The sequence below is a fragment of the Macrotis lagotis genome, chromosome 1, assembly GCF_037893015.1.
Source record: "Macrotis lagotis isolate mMagLag1 chromosome 1, bilby.v1.9.chrom.fasta, whole genome shotgun sequence".
NCBI classification, from domain to species: Eukaryota; Metazoa; Chordata; class Mammalia; order Peramelemorphia; family Peramelidae; genus Macrotis; species Macrotis lagotis.
The window spans coordinates 447,939,422-447,966,547 of NC_133658.1; the positions used below are offsets into that span (position 1 = coordinate 447,939,422).

Consider the following 27,126-nt stretch of genomic DNA (forward strand, 5'->3'; position numbering starts at 1 on the left):
TCACCTTTCTATTTGAAGACATCACCATCATCCTTCCTAGAATCCAGATGCATAACCTCATTTTTTTCCCTTAAAATTCCCCTATGAAGCTGCAAACTACTTGAGTTCAGTTCTGTCTATGAGGAATCATTATTCAGACTTGGGAAAGCATGGGTAGAAGTAAAACAAAAATTTATTTTAAAAGGTTATAAGACATAGGAAGGGCTAGAGAGAGAGAGAGAGAAAGAGAGAGAGAAAAGCACAGCCAAGCAGTGTGGACTGGGCCATTGTCCGAAAAAACTGAGCTGGCCTTCTGTCCAACCCAGGTTTTTATGGCTTGCCTCTCATCCAGAGGGCAAAAGGTGAACTCCCTTTCTCTTACTAGACCAGTAATTAGGTAGAGGGTAAAAGTCTAAGGAGATCAGCATACAAATTTTTACATTAAACAATGAATCAATGATACATTAAGAATGGGGGAGGTCGCCACCCCAAGAGGCTTTTAAGATTACAGTTGTTTCAATTACAATCATAATTATCTACTTCAAGTCAATTTACATCTCAAAAGTCAATTTACATCTCCACCCAAATTCTTTCTATTACATTCACAATTCTCTTCATCATCTATATGAACAATCAGGTTTAAGGTCCTACTGATTTTTATCTCTAAAATATCAGATGATACTTCCTAGGATAATTTTTTTTGCTTTTATTCATATAGCTTTTCCACTTCTTCAATAGACCAATTCACTCAATTAATATAATTTCTTAAGTGGTCTCCCAACTTCTAGTTTCTCTTCTTTTCCCCTCAACCCCAACACAATAATTTTCCTAAAGCACAAGTCTAACTAAAGAATCTAAAGTGGTTTCCTATTATCTCTAATGTAATATGCTAATTTCTCAAGTTGGCATTTTAAAGACCTTCACTGATGGTTTTTAATCTTTCTTTCTAGATATTCCATATCATATCCATAGACATTTTATTTCCCTCTTCTCTCTTCCATGGCCTACTTATTTTTCCCAGAATTCAGCATTCCACTTCCTACCTCTACCTTTGTACAGGCTGTTTCTTTCACCTGGAATGCAAGGCACTACTCCAGTGCTATCTCCTAAAGGAATCCTTTCCTTATCCTTGGTTACTCATGCTGCATTCTTCCTCAAATTATATTGTATTTGTTTAAATGTTGTATCTCCTTTCCAGTAAATATAAAGACTTTAGGAATTATTTTTTGTTTTGTCTTTTACTCCCCAGAGCCTAGCACAGCGCCTTGCATATAATTGGTACATAATCAATCCTTATTGAACTTTAATCATATGATAAATTCTCAATTCCTACAGAGAAGAGGAGACTTTAGGGTGCCCACAACAGACTCTGCTACAGGCTTCTACAAAGTGACCTTGCATAAACATATGGAAGAAAAGTTGGTAATAGGAATCAGGATCTGGAGAGAAAAGAAGAAAATGAGTCTCTGTGAGATCCACAAAGATAGGGTTAGATAGATAAGGGGGCAGCTAGGTGGTTCAGTGGACAGAGCACCTGCCCTGGAGTCAGGAGGACCTGATTTCAAATGTGGCCTCAGACACTTAATAATTACCTAGCTGTGTGGCCTTGGGCAAGCCACTTAACCCCATTGCCTAGCAAAAAAAAAAAAAAAAGTAAGCAACTTTGTATCAGTTATACATGCAAAACATGCAAAATATATTTCCCCATTAGCTATTAGCTATGTTGAAAAAAAAAAGATAAGGTTAGGAAGAGAGAAATTGTCTCCAGATAAGCCTTGCTAAGGATCCAAGCTCCTCATCATTAGGATGTCTTTGGCAAGTAAAGAGTAATAGCAGTTGTCAATATTTGTTCACTATCTAGTGATACATGCCCTGAAAATCATCCCCTTCTAGCATTCTGAATTCAGAGGAAACAAGTTCAACAGTCACCAACAAAGTCAATGGTGGAAAGAATACTGGTTTGAGAATCAGGATACTTGGGTTCTAGTTCTGGCTCAATCTCTTTTGACTTTGACCTAATTACCCCAACTCTTTGGGCCTCATTTTCCTAATAGAAAAATTAAGAAATTGACCAACCCAGATGAGGATTCCCCTTTCTTCTAACATTCTATAATTTTATAATCCAGAACAATCTTTCCCTTGCGTTTGAATTTCACATTTTCTCTTCTTGTTGGATATTTCCACCAGGATATGCCAAAAGTATCTGAAACTTAACTCAACATATCCAACCAAAATTAAGTTCATCATTCTTACTCTAAAATTTTGCCTCCGTTTCCAACTTCCCTGTTTCTAAATAAGGCACTGCCTTTCCACTCATTACCCAGGTTCAAAACCTCAATTGTCTTTGATTCTCTTCCACCTACATTTTCCATTTCTATTTCTCTCATCCATACCTGCATCTTTGCTCACATTGTTACCACTCTAGCTCAATCCCTCACTATTTCTTGTTTGGACTATTATAATGGTTTCTTAAACTCCCTTCAAACAACTGCCAAAGTAATATTTCTAATTCATATCTGACTCACTTCTTATTAAAAACCATTTAGTATCTTCACATTGTTTATACAATAAAACACAAACCTCTTTAAGACACTTTATAGTCTGGTTCCAATTTACTCTCTCAGCTGCATTTCCTCTCCTCAAATTCCTCTCCTCATTCATTACATTCCAGTTTCATTCACATTACAATCAAATGGCAAGATTAACTTTTGCCAGATCTCGTCTTGCCCTTTCCAGTTTTATCCATTCAAGCAAGTTCTCCTCCTCCCCCTCCCCTCCCCTCCCTTTTTTGTTCTCCCAGCCCTTACTCCATTTCATATACATGGGGCATATACCTTTTACATCTGCCTGTATAAATCCTTTTAACTCCTTTTAAGTTCAGTTCAGTGCTGTTTCTGAAGACTTCCTTGACTTGACCCTGCTAAAACTAATTTCTCCTTTCCCAAATTTTTATTGTACTTTGTATCCTTGAGGACACATATTATTCTCCTTTTCACCTTTGTATCCATAAGACCTAACACAATACTTTATAAATATTTGTTGAGTTAATTTTTAAGATGGCGACTCTTGAGCAGGTATAGAAAATCAATAAATGGTTGTAAATCTACTTTTTATTAAATAGGTATGTTTAAATTTACAGTCTTGCTCATTCTTTACACACCAAGAATTATGAGAGTTTACATAAAGAAAAAATCAGAAAGTGAATGATTAAAACTTTCTTAATTAAAAAGACAAGTTTAATTCACCTTTTCTTTACATGTGACCTGTAACATGTAGTAGCAGTGAACTTTGTAACTTTTTAGATTATTGTCATACCAAGAAAAGTCACAGAAAAAAAAGTCGTATCAGAAATAGCAACAATGGGTATAAACTTGGGTATAAAACTTATATATACTCATATTTATAAGATTATATATATATATATATATATATGTTATTTTCCATTTCTTTCTGTGGATGTATATGGCATCTTCATATGCCCTTTATAGTTAATTGAATATTTATAATAGACAATTGTCTATTTTATAATTGTCTATTTATAATAGACAAAAAATGTATTTACTCAAAATCATTCTTAAAACAATCTCGTTACTGTATATAGTCCTCTGTTATTAAGCCCGAATGGTAGAGGTGGTTTAAGAACTCTGGGCATAATTCCAGATTGTTCTCTAAAATGATTGGATCATTTTACAATTTCACAATGAATTAGTGTCTCAATTTTTCCGCATTCTCTCTAACATTTGTCATTCTCCCATCATTTTGCCAATCATTTAGATATAAAATGATATCTGAAGGTTGCTTTACCTGCATTTCTCTAATCAATAATGATTTCTTCATTGGAAAACTACCTGTTCATATCCTCTGACCCTTTATCAACTGAGGACTGACTCATATTATCATAGATTTGATAAAATTAGAATTACTATTTGTGAATTTTTCTCTATCTTATTTTTATTGACTAATTTCCTTCACAGTTTCTATTTTTCCCTATTCATGCTTCCTTATCATTTTTCCTTACCCTCTTAATCCTTATTTTACCCACAACCCTAAAATTCCCTCTCTTATCTTCACCCCCTATCTTCCTCAATTTATTCTCTAAACTCTTTAAGCCTTATTCCCCAATTTTCTCATCTCTCAAAGATTTTAGAGGGTAGGCTAAAAAAAAAAAAAACTACTTCATCTTAGACAACATAGGGAGTTGCTTTTGGATCTCATAGAATCATAAATTTAAAGTTAGAGGAGACCTTAAAGAACATTTAATCCAACGTTCTTATTTTTATAGATGAGGAAAATTATACCTTGAAAGGCTTTGTGATTTGCCCAAGGTCACACAGCTAGAAAGTCGCAAATTCAGGATTCAAAACCCAGAATGTATAACTTCAAATACAAGATACTTTCTACTGAAAAGGAACTTTCAAAGCTCAGAACTGAGTCTTAGAAAGATTATTTGGGGATAGATTAGAAAGGTGAGAGAAGGGGCAGCTAGGTGGTGCAGTGGGTAGAACACAAGCCCTGGAGTCAGAAGAACCTGAGTTCAAATCTGAGCTCAGACACTTAAAATTATCTAGCTGTGTGACCTTGGGCAAGTCTCTTAACCCTATTGCCTTAAATAAATAAAATTTTAAAAAGAAAAGAAAGGTGAGAGAACTGGAAAGGTTGGTGACTATGGAGAAATGTGAGAGATGATGAGGAGGGAAAGTTGACAATCAATTGAATATGGTATTAAGGGAGACAAAAGGATCAAAGATGACTGAGTGACAGAAGATTAGTCACTTCCCCCAATAGACATTGAAAAGTTTAAAGGAGGCATGGATTTGGGAAGAAAGGGATTTCTTTTTTGTACATGATTAGTTTGAAATGTCAATGGTAGATCCATGTAGAAGACAGTTTGAGGTCAAGAGAGAGATTAGGGAAGGGAAGAGATGGAATAAGTTCCTAAATGTACCAGGCACTGTGATAAATACTTTTTTGTGTGATTTGGAAATTATTTGCATAGAGATGGTAACTGAATCCAATAGATCTGTTGAGATCACAAAAGAAAGAGAGTATAATGAGAGGATATGAGGGCCCAAGATAGAGATTTTGAGAGCACACAAACTAAGGAGCTAGAAGAAAAATGCTCCAAGAAATGAAGGTCAGCAGTTTGGAAAGAATCATCCAAAGGAAGAAAACATGTCCAGGAAGAAAGGGTAGTTGAAAATTTCAGAAACTGCTAAGTGGTCAAACAAGAGGAAAATTGAGAAAATACCAGTGAATTTAGCAGCTACAAAATAATTTGTAATCTTGGAGAAAGCATGGAGAAAATATGAGAATAAGAAAACTGACAAAGTAAGTATAAACTTTTTTCCCCCTAATTTTTGTGTGAATAGGTGGAGATATTTGGACAATAATTTGAAGGACTGGAAGAGAATCAAGTGAATGTTTCAAAAAGTTACAAAAGTTCTGGGTATATTTTCAGCCTTCTGGGAAAGAAGCATTAAGTAAGCATTGAAAGTGAGAGAAAGGAATGATTGAAGGGGCAGACTCCTAGGGGGGAAAAAAATGGGAGGAATTGAGATCAATGATGTAATAGAGGGTTTGACTTTTGGCATCTCTTTGTAGCAAAGAAGAAAAAAGTTTCAAAGGAGTTTTAAGATATAAAACTGGAGAGAGCAAAGAGCTGACAATAAATTGCCTTGATTTTCTCAGTAAAGTAGGAGGTCAGGTGGTTTGAGAGATAGGAACTGCTTGAGCAGAAGATGAGAAGGTTTAGAGCAACTGATTTAGGGAATACAATAAAGAAGAACAAAAAAATCTTTAAGCCACAAGGAAGTTAGATAATTATAGTAATATGTTCTGAGACTTTTCTTAGGTCCATTCAGCAATTTTTGAGTGCAAAAAGGTGGATGGTGAGGAAAAGGTAGAAAGTGAGACCAGAACAAGGTGATGGATTAGGAGAACATGGAGAAGAGAAAGCAGATGTTAAAGACCAAAAAAAAAAAAAAAAATAGTTTCAGGACAAGTGAGGCAGAGTGACAGGAAGTTTAGATCAGAGATGGAAATATCTGGGTCCATGACCTCGGATGAATAATGGTGAGACCTAAATTTCTGTTGATGGATAAGGTCATGGAAATTTTCAGGTATTGATGAATTGCGAGGAAAGGTTTTTTTGTGGAGAATTCAATACTGAATTGTAGCTAGGTGGCATGATGGCTTAGTCAGAAGTCCAGAAAACTCATCTTCCTGAGTTCAAATCTCAGGCCTTGGGCATGTCACTTAAGCCTGTTTGCCTCAGTTTCCTTATCTGTAAAATGAGCTGGAGAAGGAAATGTCAAAACACTCCAGTATCTTTGCCACGAAAACCTCAAATGAACTAACAAAGAGTCAGACTACTGAAATGACTGAACAACAATGTGGGACTCTATCTAGGGATTTTTCACTTAGAGCCAAAATTTTTCAGATGGTGGTGGTGGTGGTGGTGGTGGTGGTGGTGGTGGTGGTGGTGGTGGTGGTGAGAAAACAAAAAACAGTCTAATAGGGATGGTGGCTGCAATATAACAAAATGCACAGGACAAGAGGGTATCTCATTTCCCATTCCCATCATAAGCCCCCCCCCAACTCATTTTCTTTTATCAGTTCAAAAGCCAACTCCAAGGTCTTCTGTCATCAGTGCTTTACTTTGCCACCTCTATTGTATCATGGATTAGAGTCCTTAACAGTCAAGGCAAGGCAAGGGGGTAGTAAGTGTCTATCCTTTACAGGGAAGAAATAGCACCTTCACCTCCTCCAACCCCACTCAGGTAGGGTTTTACATTGACAGAGACACTGAAATCCCTAAAAATGAGTGAGGGCAAGCATGAAATGGAGACTATGAACCAAATTCAGTATTCTTTTTTTTTATTTTTTTATTTTTCTATTTTTTAGGTTTTTGCAAGGCAATGGGGTTAAGTGGCTTGCCCAAGGCCACACAGCTAGGTAATTATTAAGTGTCTGAGACCATATGTGTCTGAGACCGGATTTGAACTCAGGCACTACTGACTCCAGGGCTGGTGCTCTATCCACTGCACCACCTAGATGCCCCCAAATTCAGTACTCTTAGAGAAAGGAGAGTAACAGATAAACTGATTAATCAATGAACAAGCAAGTGTTAATACTGACTATGGGTCAAGCATATTGCTCAGTATCTGAACAAAAGAAAAAAGCAAGACAATCCTTCCTTTTTATAAGCTTACATTATGATGGGGATAAATGTGCACCTTTATAAATAAATGCAAAACATAAACAAAGCAATATAACCTTGGGAAAAGCAGCTAGAAGTCCAGGGAAAGCCTAATGCAGAAGGTGGTGCTCAAACTGAGTCTTGAAGGAAATCAGAGATTACAAGAGGTAGAAGTAAAGAGAGTCTATTCCAGGTATGATAAAAAGTTAAACAAAGGCATGGAGATAGGAGAGAGAGTATTCTATTTTAGGAACAGCTAGTTTGAAGAAGATTAGTTTAGCTGACCTGAAGAGTATGTAGAGGAGAATGATGTGTGATAAAACTGAAAAAAGTAAAATGCGGCCAGTTTATGAAAAGTTCTACGAGACAGACAAAGGGTTTTTAATTGATATTAGAGATCAATTAGGAAACTATTGCAATAGTTGAAATCAGTTGAGGACTTGAACTGGGATGGTAGCTATATGAGTGGAAAGAAGAGGACAGATGTGAAAAATGTCGTGAAGGTAGAAATGGCAAGATTTGACAACTTGTTGGACATATGTGGTGAGCAAAAATGAATAGTTAAGGATAAGAATGAGGTTGACAAGCTGGGGAGGGACTGGAAAGATAGTGGTATGTTTTGAACAAAAAAAATAGGAAAGTTTGGAATAAAAGTGGGTTTTGGACTTGTTGAATTTAAAATAATAGTTTGAATTATCCAATGGGGAGGGGAGAGGAAAGCACAGAGTTCAAGAGAGTGACTATAAATCATCAACATAGAGATGATAATTGAACCTTTGGAAGCTGATGAAATTTCCCAGTATAGACAGTAAAATGGGAAAAGAAAAGAGGAACCAGGAAAGATCTTTGAAATAAGTGCATTTGTTGAAAGAGATGATGATAGATAAAGCAAAGGAGATGGAAAGGAAGCCACAATAAGCATCTGGACAGGATAGATATATGGAAACCTCTCCAAAATTGGAGAAGACCCTGAGGAATGATGGCAGCAGAAGCATCTAGATGTGTTCCTGAGGAGTAAGGCATATTTCCTATTCTTTCTCTTAGCCTAGTGTGTTATGGTTTGTGACCAGTGCTACAGAGGATGGTCAGGGAAGAAGAGGTACTTGTTGGAGTTCAGTAATCTTTGATTACAAAAATATGGAAAGAGTGTAAGCGGAATAGGATTAGGTTAAAGAGGAATTTGGGTTAGAGAATTTAAAGAGTAATAGTCTATAAGGAAGTAAGATTAGGACAAAAACTGGAGAATAGAGTATCTTTGAATGAATAAAGGAAGAGGTACCAAATTATTTCCATGTTATTTCTCCCATTAGAATGAGAATTTAGAGGCTGGGAGCTATTTTTATTTTTCTTTGTAAATCCAGAATTCAGCACAGTGTTTTAGTATGTGCTTAATTCCTACCTGTTGATATCTTATTAATCACAGGACTGGAAAGCACAACTTTACTAAGGTTTCTAGGACTTAAAGCTCCTAAAGTTCCACTGTTCTCTCTCCAAATACCAGGGATTATGGGATAGAGGCAACAGAGAGACTGGGTCATCCTCCTAACTAGATAAGTAAAGTACATGTCTCTCTCCTATCTCAGCTAATGGATATTTCTCCATCACCACCCAACCCCAGAGATTCATCAACATACATCCATTGAGGATATCTTCAATGAGAGTATTTAGTAGGGGACAGTCAGGTTTTCATAAGCAGTATTTTAATAGATTATATCACTGTCATCTTTCAATTTATTTAAAGATATTATTGATATAAATCCTGTTCTTATTTTAAGTTAATTATGAAAAAACATAGAGGAAAAATGCCTCTCTTCAAAAAATAACTCAGCTATTCACCAACATTGTTCAAGATTAATTCAAAGGATATAATATCACCTATATAACACTTTAGGGTTTATAAGATATTTTATAAATATTTATCTCATTTTATCTTTAAACAATTCTCAGAGGTGGATGTTTTTATTACTATCCCCATTTTACAGGTTAGAGAACTGAGTCAAGGCAGAGGCTATGGGACTTACTCAAAGTCACACAATTAATGTCTGAATCCAGACTTGAACTCTTAGGTCTTTCTGACTCCAGGACCATTCATAGCAAAAAACAACCATGCTCAATTATACACTATTCACAAACATTAGATAAAACACAAAACATGGAGATATAGATTCACTGCTACAGTTCTAGAGGCTATCCTTGAACAGAATTCAAGTTAAAATTAGATTTTGATTGATGGTATACTCCAAATGTGCTTGTTGTAGATAACAATGTACAAACCTGGATCACTACATTGTCCTGGATGAGATTCATAACCATTCAAAAGATTTTAGACCTATTATTTGCAAAGGAAAGGCCAAGTTGATGAATAACATTTTATTTCCTAGATTTTAACATGCATTTGAATGGACAACCTATTAATCTTGTCCAACAGTACATATAATTGGGATGAACATTAAAAATGTGGACAGTAAGTTCATCCAGAATTAAACCAGAAGAAGAGAAAAGATTGGATTAGGAAGCTGTAGAGTTCTTTTAATGACCCTAAAGTATCTCTTAGAAACAAAGGTTCATATTTTCAAAATCATTCATCTGTCATCCTTGTTATATGACTATAAAACAAAGAAATTAACAGTCTCTGGAGAATTAAAAATGAATATTACATAGAGGGAAATAGAAGGGTTCATAAACAACAAAGAACTTCAAAGAAGAAAAATAAAATTTATCATTAAGTGAATGTATAATATGAAGAAGAAATTAATTGGTGAGGGTGAAAATGCCAGACACATAGCTGGAAGACTGCCTTATGATACTGGGGAAAAAACAAGAAGTATCTTGAAACAGTGGATAGACCCCCAACCCCATCTGATGGCAATTTTACAAGCAGATATGGATAAAATTCTTACAAGATGGACAACATGACAGATAACTAACTATTGCTTATTAAGTATAGTAGCCAGGCAAAAAAACATCATTTAATTCTAAACATCTATAAAAGGAAAGAAAATAAATTGGAAAGTACTTCAGAGGCTTATCATTAGATAAAAATCTTTATTAAAATCATTAAATTCAACCTTTTGTTTAATAAGAATCCATTTTTCTGCATTCCTGACATGACAACATAATCATTGTTGATGTGTTTCCCTAGTTCTAAAATGCCCTTCTTTGGCACCTCTGGTACCTCTCTGCCACTAATCCTCCTCTATCTACTTTCCCCACCTTAAGAAACCACATATTTAAGAGTCTTCTCATTCCTGAAAGCATAGCTCAAATGTTACATCCTCCAAAAAAACTTCCCTTGATCTCCCCCCCTCCTCTATTGCTACTTATAAAATCTTTTCCTCATATTCCACACATGTAGAATTTTTATACTTCATATGTATTCATGTATTAGAGTATTTTGTAAATGTCTCATTTCCACAGTATTCGATGTTTAGGAGCACACAAACATAAACAGTACACAGGCCTTGCCCTTAAATTGCTTAACAATGTAATAGTGAGAAAAGGACATATGCAGATATATCCATAATGCAAATTAAAACTGTGATTATTTTAACTCCTAAATACTCTCCCTTCCTTTACTGTCTCCCCATTGAGAAAGCCAGAAATAGAGTACCCATTATACATATGAAATCATTCAAAACATATTTCTGAAATTAGCCATATTCCAAAAGAAAAGAAAAAAATGTGCTTTAACATTAGTTTGAGTCCATCTAATTTTTATCTGTAGGTAGGTAGATAATATTTTTCATCATGAATCCTTTGAAACTGTGGTAGATTATTGTATTGCTCAGTTATCAAGTCTTTCACAAACTACGATTACTAGAATGATACGTTGAAATATAAAAATACTAGTCATGATACAATTTGGGGGTCTGAATGATTAATCAGTGAAGTTTTTTCCATGTCCCTGGTAAGACCTGAACAAAACAAGTAGAACAAGTTAGGGGCGTGGTGCCTTGTATAACTGGGAACCTAGCCAGTCCCCAGGAAAGAAATGGAACTTCTGGGTTCAGAGTCACATAGATACTTAGCACATGCCACCTTTGTTCAGAATTTTATAATTACACAAGCCTTGCTCAGGTCCCTTTAGAATCTCACCCATGGAAAAGATACTCTGCCTGGGACCCTTCTAATCAGGACAATGAAAGGCTGAATATAACAGGGGTTCCCCAGCCAGAAATTTTACGAGTCAGCACTCCCCCAATTATCTTTGGTAAGACTTTCTATCTCTTTAATTACCTTAATTGTAATTGCTATAATTATAATCCTTTTAGGAATCAGTTATTGTTGTAAGTTTTCTATGACTTTACCTTTGTTATAATAATAATACTAGATAACCAGTTTGTGTTTTTCCCCTACTAAAGTATGTCTTACTGTAGGTGTGAATCTGAACTAAAACCTTTAATCAGACAGGGTCTTTAGCCCTGAGCCCAGAATAGGAGTATCAGAAAGAAGGAAGATGCTAATAATATTGTGTAGAAGAACTGATAAGATTTATTAGGTACATGTGGGAGGGTTGGACGAAAAAGAAGAATCAAAAAATCTCTGTGACTTTGAAGTTTGATAATCATGGCATGAAGAATTGTTAAAACAAAATTGCAAGTCATAGTCCTGAAGAAGTTTACATTCTATAGAGAAAACAATGGGTACAAAAATGTATATAAATTAAAATATATTGAAGTAAATACAAGGTAATTTTCAAGGTAGGAGAGACACTAGCAGATGGAGGAGCAGAGATCTAGAAAAGTTTCATGTAGGAGGGGAAATGTGAGCTGTGCTTGAAGAAAACTTTGGATCAAAGAAGCAGAGGGGAAAAGGGATTGCATTCCAGACTGGAGAGCAGATGGTATGAGGATATAGAGATATAATCTATGTGAGGAGTAAACTGAATCCTAGAGTACATGAAGGGAAATAATATGTAATTTAGAAAGGAGGCTGGAGCTCAACTATAAAGGACTTTAAATGCTAAAGACAGAAGTTCATATTTTTTCCTATACAAAGTAGGAAGTCACTGGAGCTTTTTGAACTGTGAATCAGGTGTGTGTGTTTTAGATGATATCCAGGGTGAGTATCATTACCATTAAATATAATTTAAAAAGCTATTAATAAAATATTTCAGGAGAAATATTTGATTTTATCCAGATTTGGACCAGTTAAATTTGAAGTGGAGATACTTAAAAGGCAGTTGGAAATGCAAGGTATTGAGCTAATAAAGTTTGGGACATCATCACCAGGAAGTGATCAATTGAAGCCATAGGAGTAGATAAGATAGCCAAGCTAGATTGTGGAGAACAAAACAGAGAGATCCAAAGAGAGGATCTTGGGGAATGCTACATTTAAAGGATGGGACTAGGAAGAGGAAATGAAAAGTAGTTAGAGAGAAGAAGCAAAATGAGGTGTAAATACCAGGGAGGAGATGGTTAAAACTTAACAAATGTTTCACAAAGTAATCAAGGGAGGAAGCTTGAGGAAAAAACTTGGATTTGGTGATGAAAAGATCATTGATGATCTTGAAGAATACAGTTTTCCAAGAACCATGAAAATAGAAGTTACAGTGAAAAAGAAAAGAATGAGTGAATGGTGAGGCAATGGAATCACTAAATGTAAATTACTCTAAGATGCTAACAGAGAAGGAGAGTGATAGGATGATAGCAAAGTAGAGGGAATATTCAGAGAAAAAAAGGATTCATAAATTTCTCCAGAAAGAAAGAAAATGATTGATGTAGCAAGGCAAGGGCAATAACCCTTTGGAAAGGAAAAGGATTATCTCTTCATCTGAAGCAGAAGGGATAAGGAAGCAAAGACATATTTCTGAATTGATTTCGTGCTCTCTAGAGTGAGTTTAAGGAATGGAGGAAAGGAATCAAGACACTCATATTGGATGATCTCAATCTCAAAAACCAAATATTTATTAAATACCTATAATGTCCAGCTAAGAGTGAGAAGAATAAAAAAAAAAACTTTGGAACAGGACCTGTTAGAGAGTAATATGTTATATAAAAATTGTTAAGCAACACTGGGGGTCCAACAGATGTCAGATAGTACAGATTTGTATTGAATTGAGTCAATGTCATTTTGTGACTTTCTCATGTTGAAAGGTTAGTGGTATGGGTTATCCAAGATTAGAAATTTTGTGGATGTTATGATCAGAATGTTAAGAGAAAAAGATAATCAAAGATGGAAGTAAATGTTTCTTGGAAATGGATAACTATTGGGTCAAAATGGGGTATAATGGAAGAACTGGGTATGATACAATGGAATAGGTAGAGATTGAGAAACCAAAGGACCAAATTCTTAGATATAATATAATTGAAAACAGAGAAATCAAGATCAGAAGAGGTTACTATAAGATTTAGGGAGAAAGAAGTTTTAAATATTGATGAGGACTAAAGTCAAGGACTTAAAGAGTCATCAACCTGGATACTGAATTTAAGAAGAGATAGGAGTAAGAAGGGAAAATGTTAACCAAGTGCCAAAGTTTGTTGAGAAAGGTATAAGAGTAATCTGGAAATTCAAAAATGACAGTGACAAGGATGAGGAGATGGTGAGTCATAGTCTGGTTCTCTAGGATAAGCAAGGAAAAGCTATTAATGTGGTAATTCCTCTTTCTAATCTTATATATTTGGGGAAACAGGTGTCCCCAGATAGTGCCAAAAGCAATCATAATTAGAAAGTTTTGCCATATTTGTAATCTCAAGGGAAAAGAGAGATTTTAAATAAATAGAATTTATGAAAAGAGTTCAAGAGGAAAATATCAAGAATCTTTTTAACTGAGAGTCTATATGATAGAAATCATTTGGTAGAAAGATAAGCAGGGTCTGGAAAAGAAAGTAACAAGGTGTACTAGATAAAAGAGATTATGGAGGCAAGATTATGGAAACTGGACAGAGACATATTTAGTTTGAGATGCACTGACTCAACAAAATCAGTTAACAGAGGAAAAACTTTTAGAGATTACCTACTAAGTGAGTATATTTGAAGTGAGATGTGAAGAAGTGAGGCAAAAGGGAGAGCATATAAGAGATCTGTGAAGAAATTTTGTGAGCAAATGTAGGGGAAAGAATGTGCAAGCAATTTTTGTGGGATAGTGAATAGAATACTGAATATAACAAAAGGATCATCTTGGGGAGTAATGCAACATATGTGTGATGGTATTTATGTTTTTTATGCTCAGTTGTATTCAGAATATTTTTTCTATCCAGCCCAGTTATTTTGTGGTCAGTTGGAACAAAAAATTTTGTCTATTCTTTTTTCCTTAGACACAAACTCTACCTTCTGTTCCTTTTTGCTTCTTTAATTTATCATTTACTGTCCCTAATAATGAATTTTCTCATTCTTCATGCTACCTCAAAATTTGGTCATCTTTTTCTCCATTCAACTAATGAATTCTCTATGTATTCCATGGCCACTTCTGCTTAAAAACAACAACAAAAAAAAAAACCCTATTTGATTCACAAATGATTATGTCGTCTTTGCTCAGTTGATTGTCAAGGGAGCTTATGTTTCACACAAATCATCTTTTAAAGTTGCCTGTTTAATAAGTGTAATTTCAGTTCTTCTCCACCTACCAGGTATTAATAACTGAAAAATGAAAACTGAAAAATGGTTCTGACTTTTCACAGTTTTAAAAAGTACAGATACTGGAGCAGATTGGACCAAAATCAAATACAAGGCTACTCAAAGATTGACTAAAATACTTCATGGTATAGATGAATAAGGAAGGGTTGAATATTATCATTTTGTTGAACATTTAAAAGATATTCTTAGGTCATTCATTATAAATAAATCCAATTCATAATCTTTGTCACTGATAGGTATCCATACATATGAATTCACACAATGATATATAATATTTTCCAATCTGGGAAAATTCCTAGCATGGGACTTCCTCCTACCAATGTGACTTGCATTTCATCTGTAACTTAATGAATCAAGTCTTAGGGAGCTTTTGGAAGCACATTTGTGCAGAGTCATATAGCTATTAAGTATCTGACATAGGATTTTACCCCAGATCTTCCTGACTCCAAAGCATTCTATCCTATGCCAAACTGCTTCTACATTTATATATATACATATACATATACATATATACATACATATACACAGATATTTGGATAAATAATATGTAGCTTAAGTTTATGCATTTGTATATTCTTTAGTACTTTAGAGATCTTAAAAAATAGTATGCTGTTCATATATTTGCTGAATTTCCCTTCCATTTTAACTGATGAAAACAAACTAGATGCTCAGCAACTTAATAAATTGAGATTGTTTTTGTCAGCTCAAGAGAAAATAGAAATTTTCACTGGTTTACAGAGCATGTGAGGCTTTCTGCTTATTTGGAAAGTAAGATGGAGTAATCTGATGTTTATTGAAATATAGGATAGATAAGAAAGTTTTTTGCTGGTAAGAAAGATAGACCAAATCATAATCATCATTGTATTGAAATGAGCAACAGGGACTCTTAACAGCTCAAGAGAAAGGAAAGCTTCAGTTCTTAAGAAAAGCCATTTGTACAATTTATCTCTTCTTATAATTCTGTAATACCTTTCTAAGAATCCATAAAGCAAGATTTTCTAAGCTATTCCCAAATTTTTATTTTAGTGAAGACACTAAACAAATTTATATAAAGGAAGCAGTTGTATACGTATTATATTGTTCTTATTGTATTATATATTATTATATTAAATAGTAAACTCCTGTTCATTATTCAACAGATACATAATTTACCACAAGCAGTAAAGGATTTGTCTCGAGCCATCCATCTGCAGCCAGATAGAATTAAATTGTATATAATAAGGTAAGAACAGAAAAAAAGAACTTTGTTCAATCCTCATTGCAGCAAGATAAGGACAAAGTGTCACATATGATTTGACTTACATGTATGTAATTGTACAATATACTAATGCATGCATGATATGTGTACACGCATACATATATACTGGTATATCATGTGTGTATACATATGTGTGAATTGTGTGGTCATATATGTATTCTATGATATTTATTTGAGGAAAATAAGAAATGTTATTACCTATCATTATAGTAAGAGTTTTAGATTCATTTTGACCATAGGTCCATCTGTCAATCAGTCAATCAACAAATATTAAGAAGCCACTATCTTACCAAGTAACATCTCAAATGTTAGGGATACAAAGAAAGGCAGCTCTTTCTTTGAAGGAGTTTATAATCTAATGAGAGAGACACTACACACAGACAACTAAATAAAAATAAAGGATATACAGGATAAATCAGAATTAATCAACAATCAAAAGGGTTTAGGAAATGTTTTCTATGGAGGGTAAGATTTTAGCTGAGACTTAAAGGAACTCAGAGAAGTCAGAGGTGGAGATGAGGAGCAAGAAGATTCAAGGCATAGGAGTCAGAGAAAATTGGGGTTGAGCTGGAGGTAGAGATGAGAGATGAAGAGAACCTTGACTGAGAAATGCAAGACCAATGTCACTGGATCAAAGAGTATGTGGGTACCAGTATATAAGGTACCAGAAAACTGCAAAGGTAGGAGGGAGTTAAGTTGTGATAGTTTTTGAAAAGCTAAATAGAGCATCAAGAAATGCAGGAAGCCAATAGAGTTTATTGACTAGGGAGGTGACTCAATTGGATCTCTTTTGGCAGCTGAATGGAGAATAGATTGGAATGGGGAAAGACTTGTGGCAAGCAGACCCAAAAGCAGGTTATGACAGTAGTTGATGAATGAAAAGATGAGGATTTATACCAGATTAGGAAAGATAGAGGGAGTAAGGCATCAGGAATGATACATGGATTGTTGGTACCTTCAACAATAATAGGGAAGTTTTGAAGGGTGTGAGAGTTTAGGATAATGAATTCCGTTTTGAATAAACACAATTCAACAGAATTTAAGATGTCTACAGAAATGGTGACAAACTCAAAAAAGAAAGTGATCCCTGGCTTCTGGTCAAGATGGCAGAGAAAAGCTAAACACTGTGCTAAGGTCTCCTAGTTTTCTTTCAGAAATAATGTGAAATAAACCTCTTAACAGAAATTCAATCAACAAAACCCAGAAAAAAGATGTTAGTTGAAGAACATTTACCAACAAGGTCTGTCTCTGGGGAGCCTGGGTGAGCCAGGGGACAGAGAGCAGAGAGCCAACCTAGGGGTGGTGGAGTAAGGCTTGGAAGAATATACTTAGCCAGAAGTAATGGACACTCATGACTTATCCATGACTCTGATAGAATGATTTTAAAAACAATATCTCCTTTAAAAAGGGAGACAGTAAAGAGACTAGGGGATGGAGGAGATTGAATGGGATATATCACATTACATAAAGAGGTACAAAAGACCCATTGCAATAGAGGAGAAGAAGGGAAGACGTAAGAAGTGCCTGAATATTACTCTCATCAGATTTGGCTTAAAATTAACATACACACACTCAGTTAAGAAACTTATCTTACCTTTCAAGTATTAAAAGGGAAAAGGGGGAGAGGGGAAGAAAAGAGGAACTAAGAAAAAGAAGGGAAGGAAGAAGGGGCAAAGGTAAAGGGGAAAGAAAGGGGAAGGGGTTGGATACAAGGGGGCAGACATACTGAAGGTGGTGGTATTCAGAAATAAAATACTGGCGAATATGGACAAAGGGAAAAAGGGAAAAATACAGAGGGAAGATAGCATGGAGGGCAATAAAGAGTTAGTCATTACAGCTTTGTGAATGGGATGAACTCTCCCATAAAATGTAAGTGAATAGCAGAGTGAATTAAAAATCAGAATCCTACAATAAGCAGCTTACAAGAAACTCATTTGAAGAAGATATATATATATATATATATATAAAGAGAGAGAGAAAGAGAGAGTAAAGGTAAAATTTTGGAGGAAAATATATTTTACTTCACTTAAAGTGAAAAAGCAGGGATAGTAATCCTTATCTCAGACAAAGCAGCTGCAAAAATAGATAGCCTTAAAAGAGATAAGGAAGGAAACCATAGACTCCTAAAAGGTACCATAAACAATGAAACAATTTCAATACTAAATATGCACTAAATGATACAGCATCCAAATCCTTAGAGGAGAAGTAAAATGAGTTATAGGAAGACATAGACAGCAGAACTCTACTGGTGGGAGACCTCAGCCTCCTGCTCTCAGATTTAGATAAATCTAACCATAAAATAAACAAGAAGGAAGTTAAGGAGGTAAATAGATTGTTGGAAAACCTATACATTATAGACCTTTGGAGAAAATTGAATGGGCATAGAAAAGAATATACCATTTTTTCTGCAGTACATGACACACACAAAAATTGATCATGTACTAGAGCCTAAAAACCTAGTAATCAAATGCAGAAAGGCAGAAATAGTAAATACATCCTTCTCAGATCATAATGCAATAAAAATCACATGCAATAATGGGTCATGAAGAGATAGACCTAAAACTAATTGGAAATTAAATAGTTTTATTTTAAAGAATGAGTGGAACAAACAACAAAATATAGAATTAATGATTTCATCCTAGATAATGAAAATAATGAGACAACATGCCAAAACTTATGGGATAAAACCAAGGCAGTTGTCAGGGGATATATATTATATATTTAAATGCTTACATGAATAAATTAGAGAAAGGAAATCAGTGAACTAAACATGAAACTAAACAAATTAGAGAAAGAACCAATATCAAATTAGAAATTCTAAAAATTAAAGAAGAAATTAATAAAATCAAGAACAAAAAAATTATTGAATAAATAAAACCAAGAGTTGGTTTTATGAAAAAACCAATAAAATTGATAAACCTCTGGTTAATTTGATCATAAAAAGAAGAAAACCAAATTGCTAGTATCATAAATGAAAAAGGTGAACTCACCACCAATGAGGAAGAAATTAAAGTAATAATCTAGAATTATTTTGCCAATAAGTTTGATAATCTACATGAAATTAATGACTATTTAAAAAATATAAGTTGCCCAGGTTAAATGAAGAGGAAATTAAGCCTAAATTACCCTACCTCAGAAAAAAGAAACTCAACAAGCCATTATTGAACTCCCCAAGAAAAAAAATCTCCAAGGCCAGGTGGATTCACAATTTAATTCTATCAAACATTTAAGGAACAATTGGTTCCAATTCAATATAAACTCTTTGAAAGAAATAGGTGAAGACAGAACTTTGCCTAAGTCTTTCTATGACATCAATATGGTGCTAATACCTAAACCAGGAAGAGTCAAAACAGAGAAAGAAAATTATAGACCTATCTCCCTGATGAATATAGATGTAAAAATCTTAAATAAAATCTTAGCATCACTAGGATAATACACTATGACTAAGCAGGATTTATCCTAGGAATGCAGGGTTGGTTCAATATTGGGAAAGCTATTAATATAATTAACTATATCAATAACAAATCTATCAGAAATCATATGATTTTATCAATATATGTTGAAAAAGTCCTTGACAAAACACAGCAACCATTCCTACTAAAAACACTAGAGAGCGTAGGAATAAATGGATTGCTCCTTAGAATGATAAGCAATATCTATCTGAAACCATCAACAAGCATTATATGCAATGGGGATAAGCTAGAGGCATTCCCAATAAGATCAGGGGTGAAATAATCACCACTACTATTCAATATAATATTAGCAATGTTAGCCTCAGCAATAAGAGAAGAAAAAGAAATTGAAGGAATTAGAACTGGGAAGACAAAACTCTCACTGTTTGTAGATGACATGATGGAATACCTAGAGAATCCTAAAAAATCACCTAAAAAACTATTAGAAACAATTAGCAACTTTAGCAAAGTCACAGATATAAAATAAATCCTCGTAAATCCTCAACATTTCTATATGTATATGACTATATATATAGCAGAAAAAGCTGGAAAGAGAAACCCCATTCAAAATAACTTCAGACAAAATAAAATACTTGGGAGTCTACCTTCCAAGGCAGATTCACAAACTTATGAAAACAACTACAAAACACTTCTCACACAAAATCAGATTTAAATAACTGGGCAAATATCAACTGCTCATTGATAGGCCAAGCTATTATATTAAAAATAACAATTCTGCCTAAACTAAACTATTTATTTAGTGCCCTACCAATCAAAATTCCAAAAAAATCACTTTATGAGTTAGAAAAAAATTGTAAGTAAATTCATATGGAGGAATAAAAAGTCAAGAATTTCCAGGCATTTAATGAAAAAAAAAAGTACAAAACAAGATGGCTTATCCCTACCAGATCTAAAATTATAAAGCATCTTGGGATGGCTAGGTGGCGTAGTGGATAAAGCACCAGCCCTGGAGTCAGGAGTACCTGGGTTCAAATCCAGTCTCAGACACTTAATAATTACCTAGCTGTGTAGCCTTGGGCAAGCCACTTAACCCCGTTTGCTTTACAAAAAAAAAACCTAAAAAAAATAAATTATATAAAATTATATAAATTATATAAAAAATTATAAAGTATCAGTCATCAAAACTGTCTGACTGAAAAATAGAGTGGTGAATCAGTGGAATAGACTATGTGCAAAAGAGAGAGCAGTAAATGATCATAGTAATATACAGTTTGATAAACCCAAAGAGTCCAGCTTTGGCGATAAAAACTTTCTCTTTGATAAAAACTGTTGGGAAAATTGGAAGTTATAATGGCAGAAACTTGGATTATACCAACATCTCACACCCTATAGCAAGATAAGATCCAAATGGGCACAGTATTTAGACATAAAAGACAATTATTATAAGCAAACTAGAAGATCAATGAATAGTTTACCTCTCAGATCTATGGAAAGGGAACCAGTTTATGACTAAGGAAGAAATGGAGAACATCATCAAGAATAAATTATTAATGTATAAAAAACATTATTTATATAAATGAGAATAAATATTAAATAAAAAATAAATTAGATAATTTTGATTACATTAAATTAAAAAACTTTTATGTAGACAAAACCACTGTAACCAAGATCAAAAGAAATGTAGTAAATTGGGAAACATTTACAACTATATTTATGACAAAGGACTCATTTCTAACATATACAGAGAACTGAGTCATATTTATTAAAAAAAAAACAATCCATTTCCCAATTGACAAATGGTCAAAGGATATGCAGAGGCAATTTATAGATGAGGAAATCAAAGCGATCCACAGTCATATGAATTACCTGCTCTAAATCTTTACTGATTAGAGACATGCAAATTAAAACATCTCTGAGGTATCACCTCACACCTTTCAGACTGGCCAATATGACCAGAAAGGGCAATGATCAATGTTGGAAAGGATGTGGGAAATCTGGGACACTAATACATTGATGGTGGAGCTGTGAACTCATCCAAACTTTCTGGAGAGCAATTTGGAATTATGCCCAAAGGCAACAAAAATGTGCATACCCTTTGATCCAGCAATACCACTACTGGGTCTATACCCTGAAGAGATTATGAAAAAGGGTATAAACATCACATGCAAAAAAAATATTCATAGCAGCCCTATTTGTGGTGGCAAAAAATTGGAAATTAAATGAATGTTCTTCATTTGGGGAATGGCTTGACAAACTGTGGTATATGTATGTCATGGAAAACTATCATTCTATTAGCAACCAGGAGGGATGGGAATTGAGGGAAGCCTGGAAGGATTTGCATGAGCTGATGCTGGGCGAGATGAGCAGAACCAGAACATTGTACACCATAACAGCAACATAGGGTTGATTATCGATCTTAATGGACTTTGTTCATTCCATCAGTGCAACAATCAGGGACAATTTGGGGGTATCTGCTATGGAGAATACCATCTGTATCCAGATAAATAATTGTGGGGTTTGAACAAAGACCAAAGACTATTACCTCTAATTTAAAAAAAAAAAAAACAATGTTATCTCATTATGTGATTTTGCTGTTATACTTTATTTTTTCCTTAAGGATATGATTTTTCTCTCAACACAATCAATTCGGATCAATGTATGGCATGGAAACAATTTAAAGACTATCAGACTGCCTTCTGTGGGGGGGGGAGTCAGATTAGGAGGAAAATTGCAAAATTCAAAAATAAATCTTTTTAAAAATAAAAAAACTGATCCCTGTATGTCATATATTGATGACAGAAAATTTAAATGATAAGTTAGTGGAAGACCTGGGACTAGAAGATTTCAGAATCTTCTCATAAATGCCTTTTCTGATTCTATGTTGATCATATTTAATCATTTTCACAATGTCATAAGCTTATGTAGTCTTTAAGAATCTCTGGAGAAGTCTTTATCCCAGTTCTTATTTGTACTGGCAAATTGGGTCCACAATGAATAACTACTTCTCCCCCTCAAGCTTTTCATTTTAGGGAAAACTTTAAGAATTTGTGTTTCTTCCAAGACCCCCATTCTATTGGGTTCTCCCAATATCAAGCACCAGTTAAAGTCATGTCACATATCACTGATTTACCAATTGATTACAGTGCTAATTTCCTTGAACCATTTAACATCAATTAATTTAAATAAAAGAAGAGTTGCTGAAAGATATAGCAAGAACCAAAATTTGGGGGGGGGGAAGGTACTTCTGAACCTGGAGCACACTCTCCCTCTACCACCTGAGTTTCTATGAGGGGCAATATTTGGATGATTTGACTAATAGAATGTGTGAAGGAAAATAATACATAATAAATCTATAAGGTACATTTAGAAGAGTATTAAACATCAAACCAAAAGGTGTTTGTTGTAGAGCTAATAAAGAAACATTAGAGTTTTCTGAGTTAGGGAAGAGATCAGACTTATGATCTAGTAAAATCATTTTACCCCTATACAGAATATTAATAGAAGAGAAGAGAGATGAGATAGGAAGGACAATTTGGAGGCTCTGACAATAGACCTGATGAAAGACAATGAGGCAGGGTCTAAACTTAGGGCAGTGGCCTTATGAGTGGACAAAAAGGGATGGAAACAGGAGATGCTAAGGTAGAACTAGCTTGCCTTTCCTAAATAGTTCCATTTCATTAACTTAGGTCACACTACTGTATAAAACATTTAATAAAGCATGTTATTTCCTCTGTGGAGAGAATTCCCTTCATAAGTATGTTATAATTGAAAAAAATCTTTCAAAAATGCATCAAGGCTGGATTATTTCCCCTTTCTCAATGAGTAGGAAGATTGAATTCTTTGCCTTTTAGGTAATTTTACTGTAAATGAAATAAAATGTGGGAAATGACATTTAAATTTAAAATTTTGGTATCATCCCTTCAAAACCACTCTCCATAAATATTTCTTCTTATTACTATTTCTCTGTTCAAGTAAATTTCACTATCTAAACTTAATTAAATCATATACAAATATATAGTATTCTTATGAATATATGGACATATTTCTGTGTTTATTCATTACAGTAGCTATTCTTTTTTTACTCCTTAAATTTGCCTTTTTTTCATCTAGTCAAAAAACTATTTTTTTTCCTTACAGAGGACGCTATCTACTTGAGATGAAGCAGTATGATCTTGCAAAGTCCACTATTTTCCAAGTAGCACAAATGAACAAAGGTAGATTTTACTTATAACTATAGTCATATAATTATGGGATATAGTTTAAATAAATAATACAAGAGAAGGCATGTTTGTGAACTTCCTCATGTGAGGGAAAAATAAGGAAATTAAAGATAAAAAATTTAGCCTTGGAGAAGAAGTGACCTAAAGAGAAAGTAAGGCTGGTAACTTTGCAAAGCCCTGCCCCTCACTTAAATCCAATTCACTTGCATATCATGGCATCACAACCCTGATGTCATGGTGCTTTTTGAGAAGAACAAACAACAACTGGGTATCTTGAAATGCATTCTTTTATTTCCTTGTAGTTTTGAGATTATGAATATTAGGTATGTTGACTTCTATTAAGGATTCTGTCCTTGATTGTTTTTCTGACTCATGGTCATGTCTGACTACTTGTGGCAATAATTATGCCTTTAAAATGATACTCCAGCTCTAGTTCAGTTTATTTTTTTAAGTTCTCAAAAGGAGGAGGGGGAGGTGGAAGGGGAGGAGAAATAGAATTTGTAATTCACAACCATAAAAAACTTTTTAAATTGTTTTAACATGTAAATGGGGAAAATAAGTCCTATTATTCTAGAAAAACAATAAAAAAGTTATTTGGGGGTTTGTCTTTGTAGACTGGAGATTAGTTGTTGTTTCTAGCTACAAGATTATGTCTTTCTAGATAGATGACATAGGTTAAAAGTTAAAAACTTACAATGTTGCTTCATTTCTGTACCTTTCAATGTATAATATGCTTCAACCAATAAATCTGCACTCAGGTAAACTTTCTATAATTTCTAGTAATAATGATCTTAGATCATAAACCCCCCTCTGTTTCCATAAACATAGCTCTATGATGTAGCTATTTGTTTGTTGTTTCTTTTTTCTGCATATTATTTCATAAGTTTATGTGGCTGTCATCCACAAAGTTCTTTGATTTCACTTTGGGAATTTAGTCACATAGACTTCTGCTGGAGATAAATCACTTTTCTTGACAAATTCAATAGCATATAACTGTTGACAGGCATTACTGCTACTTGGTAAAGTAAAATTTGTAACAAAAGTTTTTTGGAAAAAATTTCCAATTTGCTTAGTGTATTCTGAAAACATCTAGCAATCTTTTTCCTTCTTTTTTTTTTGTAAATTTGTCTTCTCAGCCTACTATGGGGTAATATGCTATGTGATACATCAACATTGAAGAGAGTTTGTTTGGACATCTAGATCTGTTGTTCTTTTAACCAAACCAAAATTAAGACTGCCTTTGTATATATATAGCTCTTCATTGATCTAAATGTATTCTAACCATTAAGCTCAGGATGTCTGTTGGACTTTTAACATATTCATCCTCTGCTTTCTTTTTGAAAGGTTTATGTTTAATGAGTCTTTTCTAGAAAAAAGACAAGGAATTTTTAAATGTTGCTTTTATCTATTGGTTCAATTTGTCCTCTAGATCGAGTTTTTATTAGGAACAGTGTACTTTATTAACTTATCTAGTCCACATGACATTGATGTCTCTGGAAAACGTTTCTGTCATGAAATAATAATTTAAGATCTTTTCAATAAAACCTTTTAACAATGTTATCCATTCATCAAGAAATTAATATGATACTATGGTGCAGCTCTTTCACTTAAAAGTCATCCTCAGTTCTATTTAGGACTAATAATAATGGAGTTAAGTTTTATCATCTCTGACCTGATGATGGTCTAGTTTTAGGGGGAAAAAGTTAGTTTCAGTCACTTTATTTAAATTTATTATTCTACTTCTCATCATTTTAAGAATATATAAGCTTTCTATTTTGTATTTTAATCTATTTGCATCTCCATCATAATTTTGTTCTCTTTTTCAATGGCATACAGCTAGAAATGAACCTGTGACGAGTCACTATCCTACTGCTATTCTTTTATATTTAATATTTTAAAATTTTCTACACAGATAAAGCAACTTCTTTTACTTGAATTAAAGCATTATGATTTAAGTTAATCTTTTGTAGGCTCACTAAAAGCACTGATGACAGAAATTCAGTATTAGATAAGAAAACAAGAATGATATGCACCTCATCTTGTTCCCCAAGAATTTTATCTTCTCTACTAAGGCTCTAAATTTTCAGATCTTTTCATTGCATGTCACTTATAAATTAAGAAATTTGGAGCAGCTAATTGAGTTGCTACTAAGCATTATTATTTAGACAATACTTCTCAAAGTCTTTCTTAGGCTTTTGACTTATTGATCATATTCTCCAAGAATGTCTTATCAATTCTCTTCTGCTTTAGCAAAGAAGTGTTAAACTTTTCTTTAGCTTTCTCTCTGTTTAACTTCATACAGACCATTGTTGGGAAAATTTCCAAATTTGGGGTCCATTTTATGGGTCTAAAAGATATAAAGATTGGTATTACATAGATGTTAATTGCTTTAAACTTGATTTTTCCAGTCAACTTGGAATCATGAAGAAAGGGGCAGCTGGATTAGGGCAGCTAAGTGGGACTGTAGTAAGGAAGACTCATCTTCTTGAGTTCAAATCTGATCTGACACTTGTTAACTATGTGAACCTTTGCAGTCCCTTAACTCTATTTACCTCAGTTTCCTCATCTGTAAAATGAGTCAGAGATAGAAAGAGCAATTCCCTCCAGTATCTTTGATAAGAAAATCCCAAAATGAGATCATGAAGAGTCAAACATGACTAAAACAACAACTGTTATTCATATTTTCAGTCTCAGTTCTTGGATAAGTATTTTATATTGTGTCACTCTTCTTACATTCTAGGATGGGTTATGTGGGACTTGTTTAGCTCTTGCCCCCCTTTATTCTGGACACTATTACTGTTGCTGATCTACATGGAATGGCTGGTATCCCCATTCTTTTCCTCAATCCTTGCTTTCTGCCTTGTTGTAGCCTATTGTGGGCACTGTCCTTGAAGGGTTTCTGTCTTCTTTTTCTTGAAGGATCATTCCTTTCCTGCTATGGTTTCAGCAGGGATGTTGATGTTCATCAAGTGTCCTGAAGAGATCAAATTCAGACTCTATTAACAGAGAAAAGCTCAGCACTAAGAAATGTGTTGACAAATAGCCACAAGATCTGACAATAGATCCCTACCATCTGTAGGAAAACACCAGCTTCAGATCCAACCTAAACTTCATAAGACTTTACCAAAAGATACTGAAAGTCTAGCAGCATGAATTGTATGAATTGCTTCTGTATGCATGTACGCTGGTAATATATATTCCCTATATATGTAACCTTTCACAAATAAGTCTCGGTCACATTTTCTGATTTTCCCCAAACTGAGAGTCTCTCCCAAATCACTTTATATTTACTGTCTATTTAAAGTTTATATTTACTTATTTGTCCATGTGGTATTTTCCTAATAGAATATAAGCCACATTCTTCCCACTGATAATGGATGTATCTGCAAGAGAGTAAAATTTACTTTTATGGGAGAAATGTGCACTTTTTTACTATTCTTTTGATTTGAGCTAAATGCATCTCAAATTAAATATCATGAGAGA

General features: G+C 34.1%; 1 protein-coding gene across 4 annotated transcripts in view; it reads left to right on the forward strand.

Annotated features, from left to right (window-relative positions):
* Window positions 1-27,126, forward strand: part of TTC6 (tetratricopeptide repeat domain 6) — a 248,960-nt gene that overhangs the window by 149,102 nt on the left and 72,732 nt on the right. For 3 of the 4 annotated variants that reach the window (XM_074213416.1, XM_074213417.1, XM_074213418.1), the window contains 2 exons: window positions 15,892-15,974; window positions 23,561-23,637. In XM_074213416.1, coding sequence (XP_074069517.1) covers window positions 15,892-15,974; window positions 23,561-23,637 — 160 coding nt within the window. Of the gene's footprint in view, window positions 1-11,249; window positions 11,388-15,891; window positions 15,975-23,560; window positions 23,638-27,126 lie in introns of those variants that run through there. The other variant, XM_074213419.1, reaches the window with a different exon arrangement.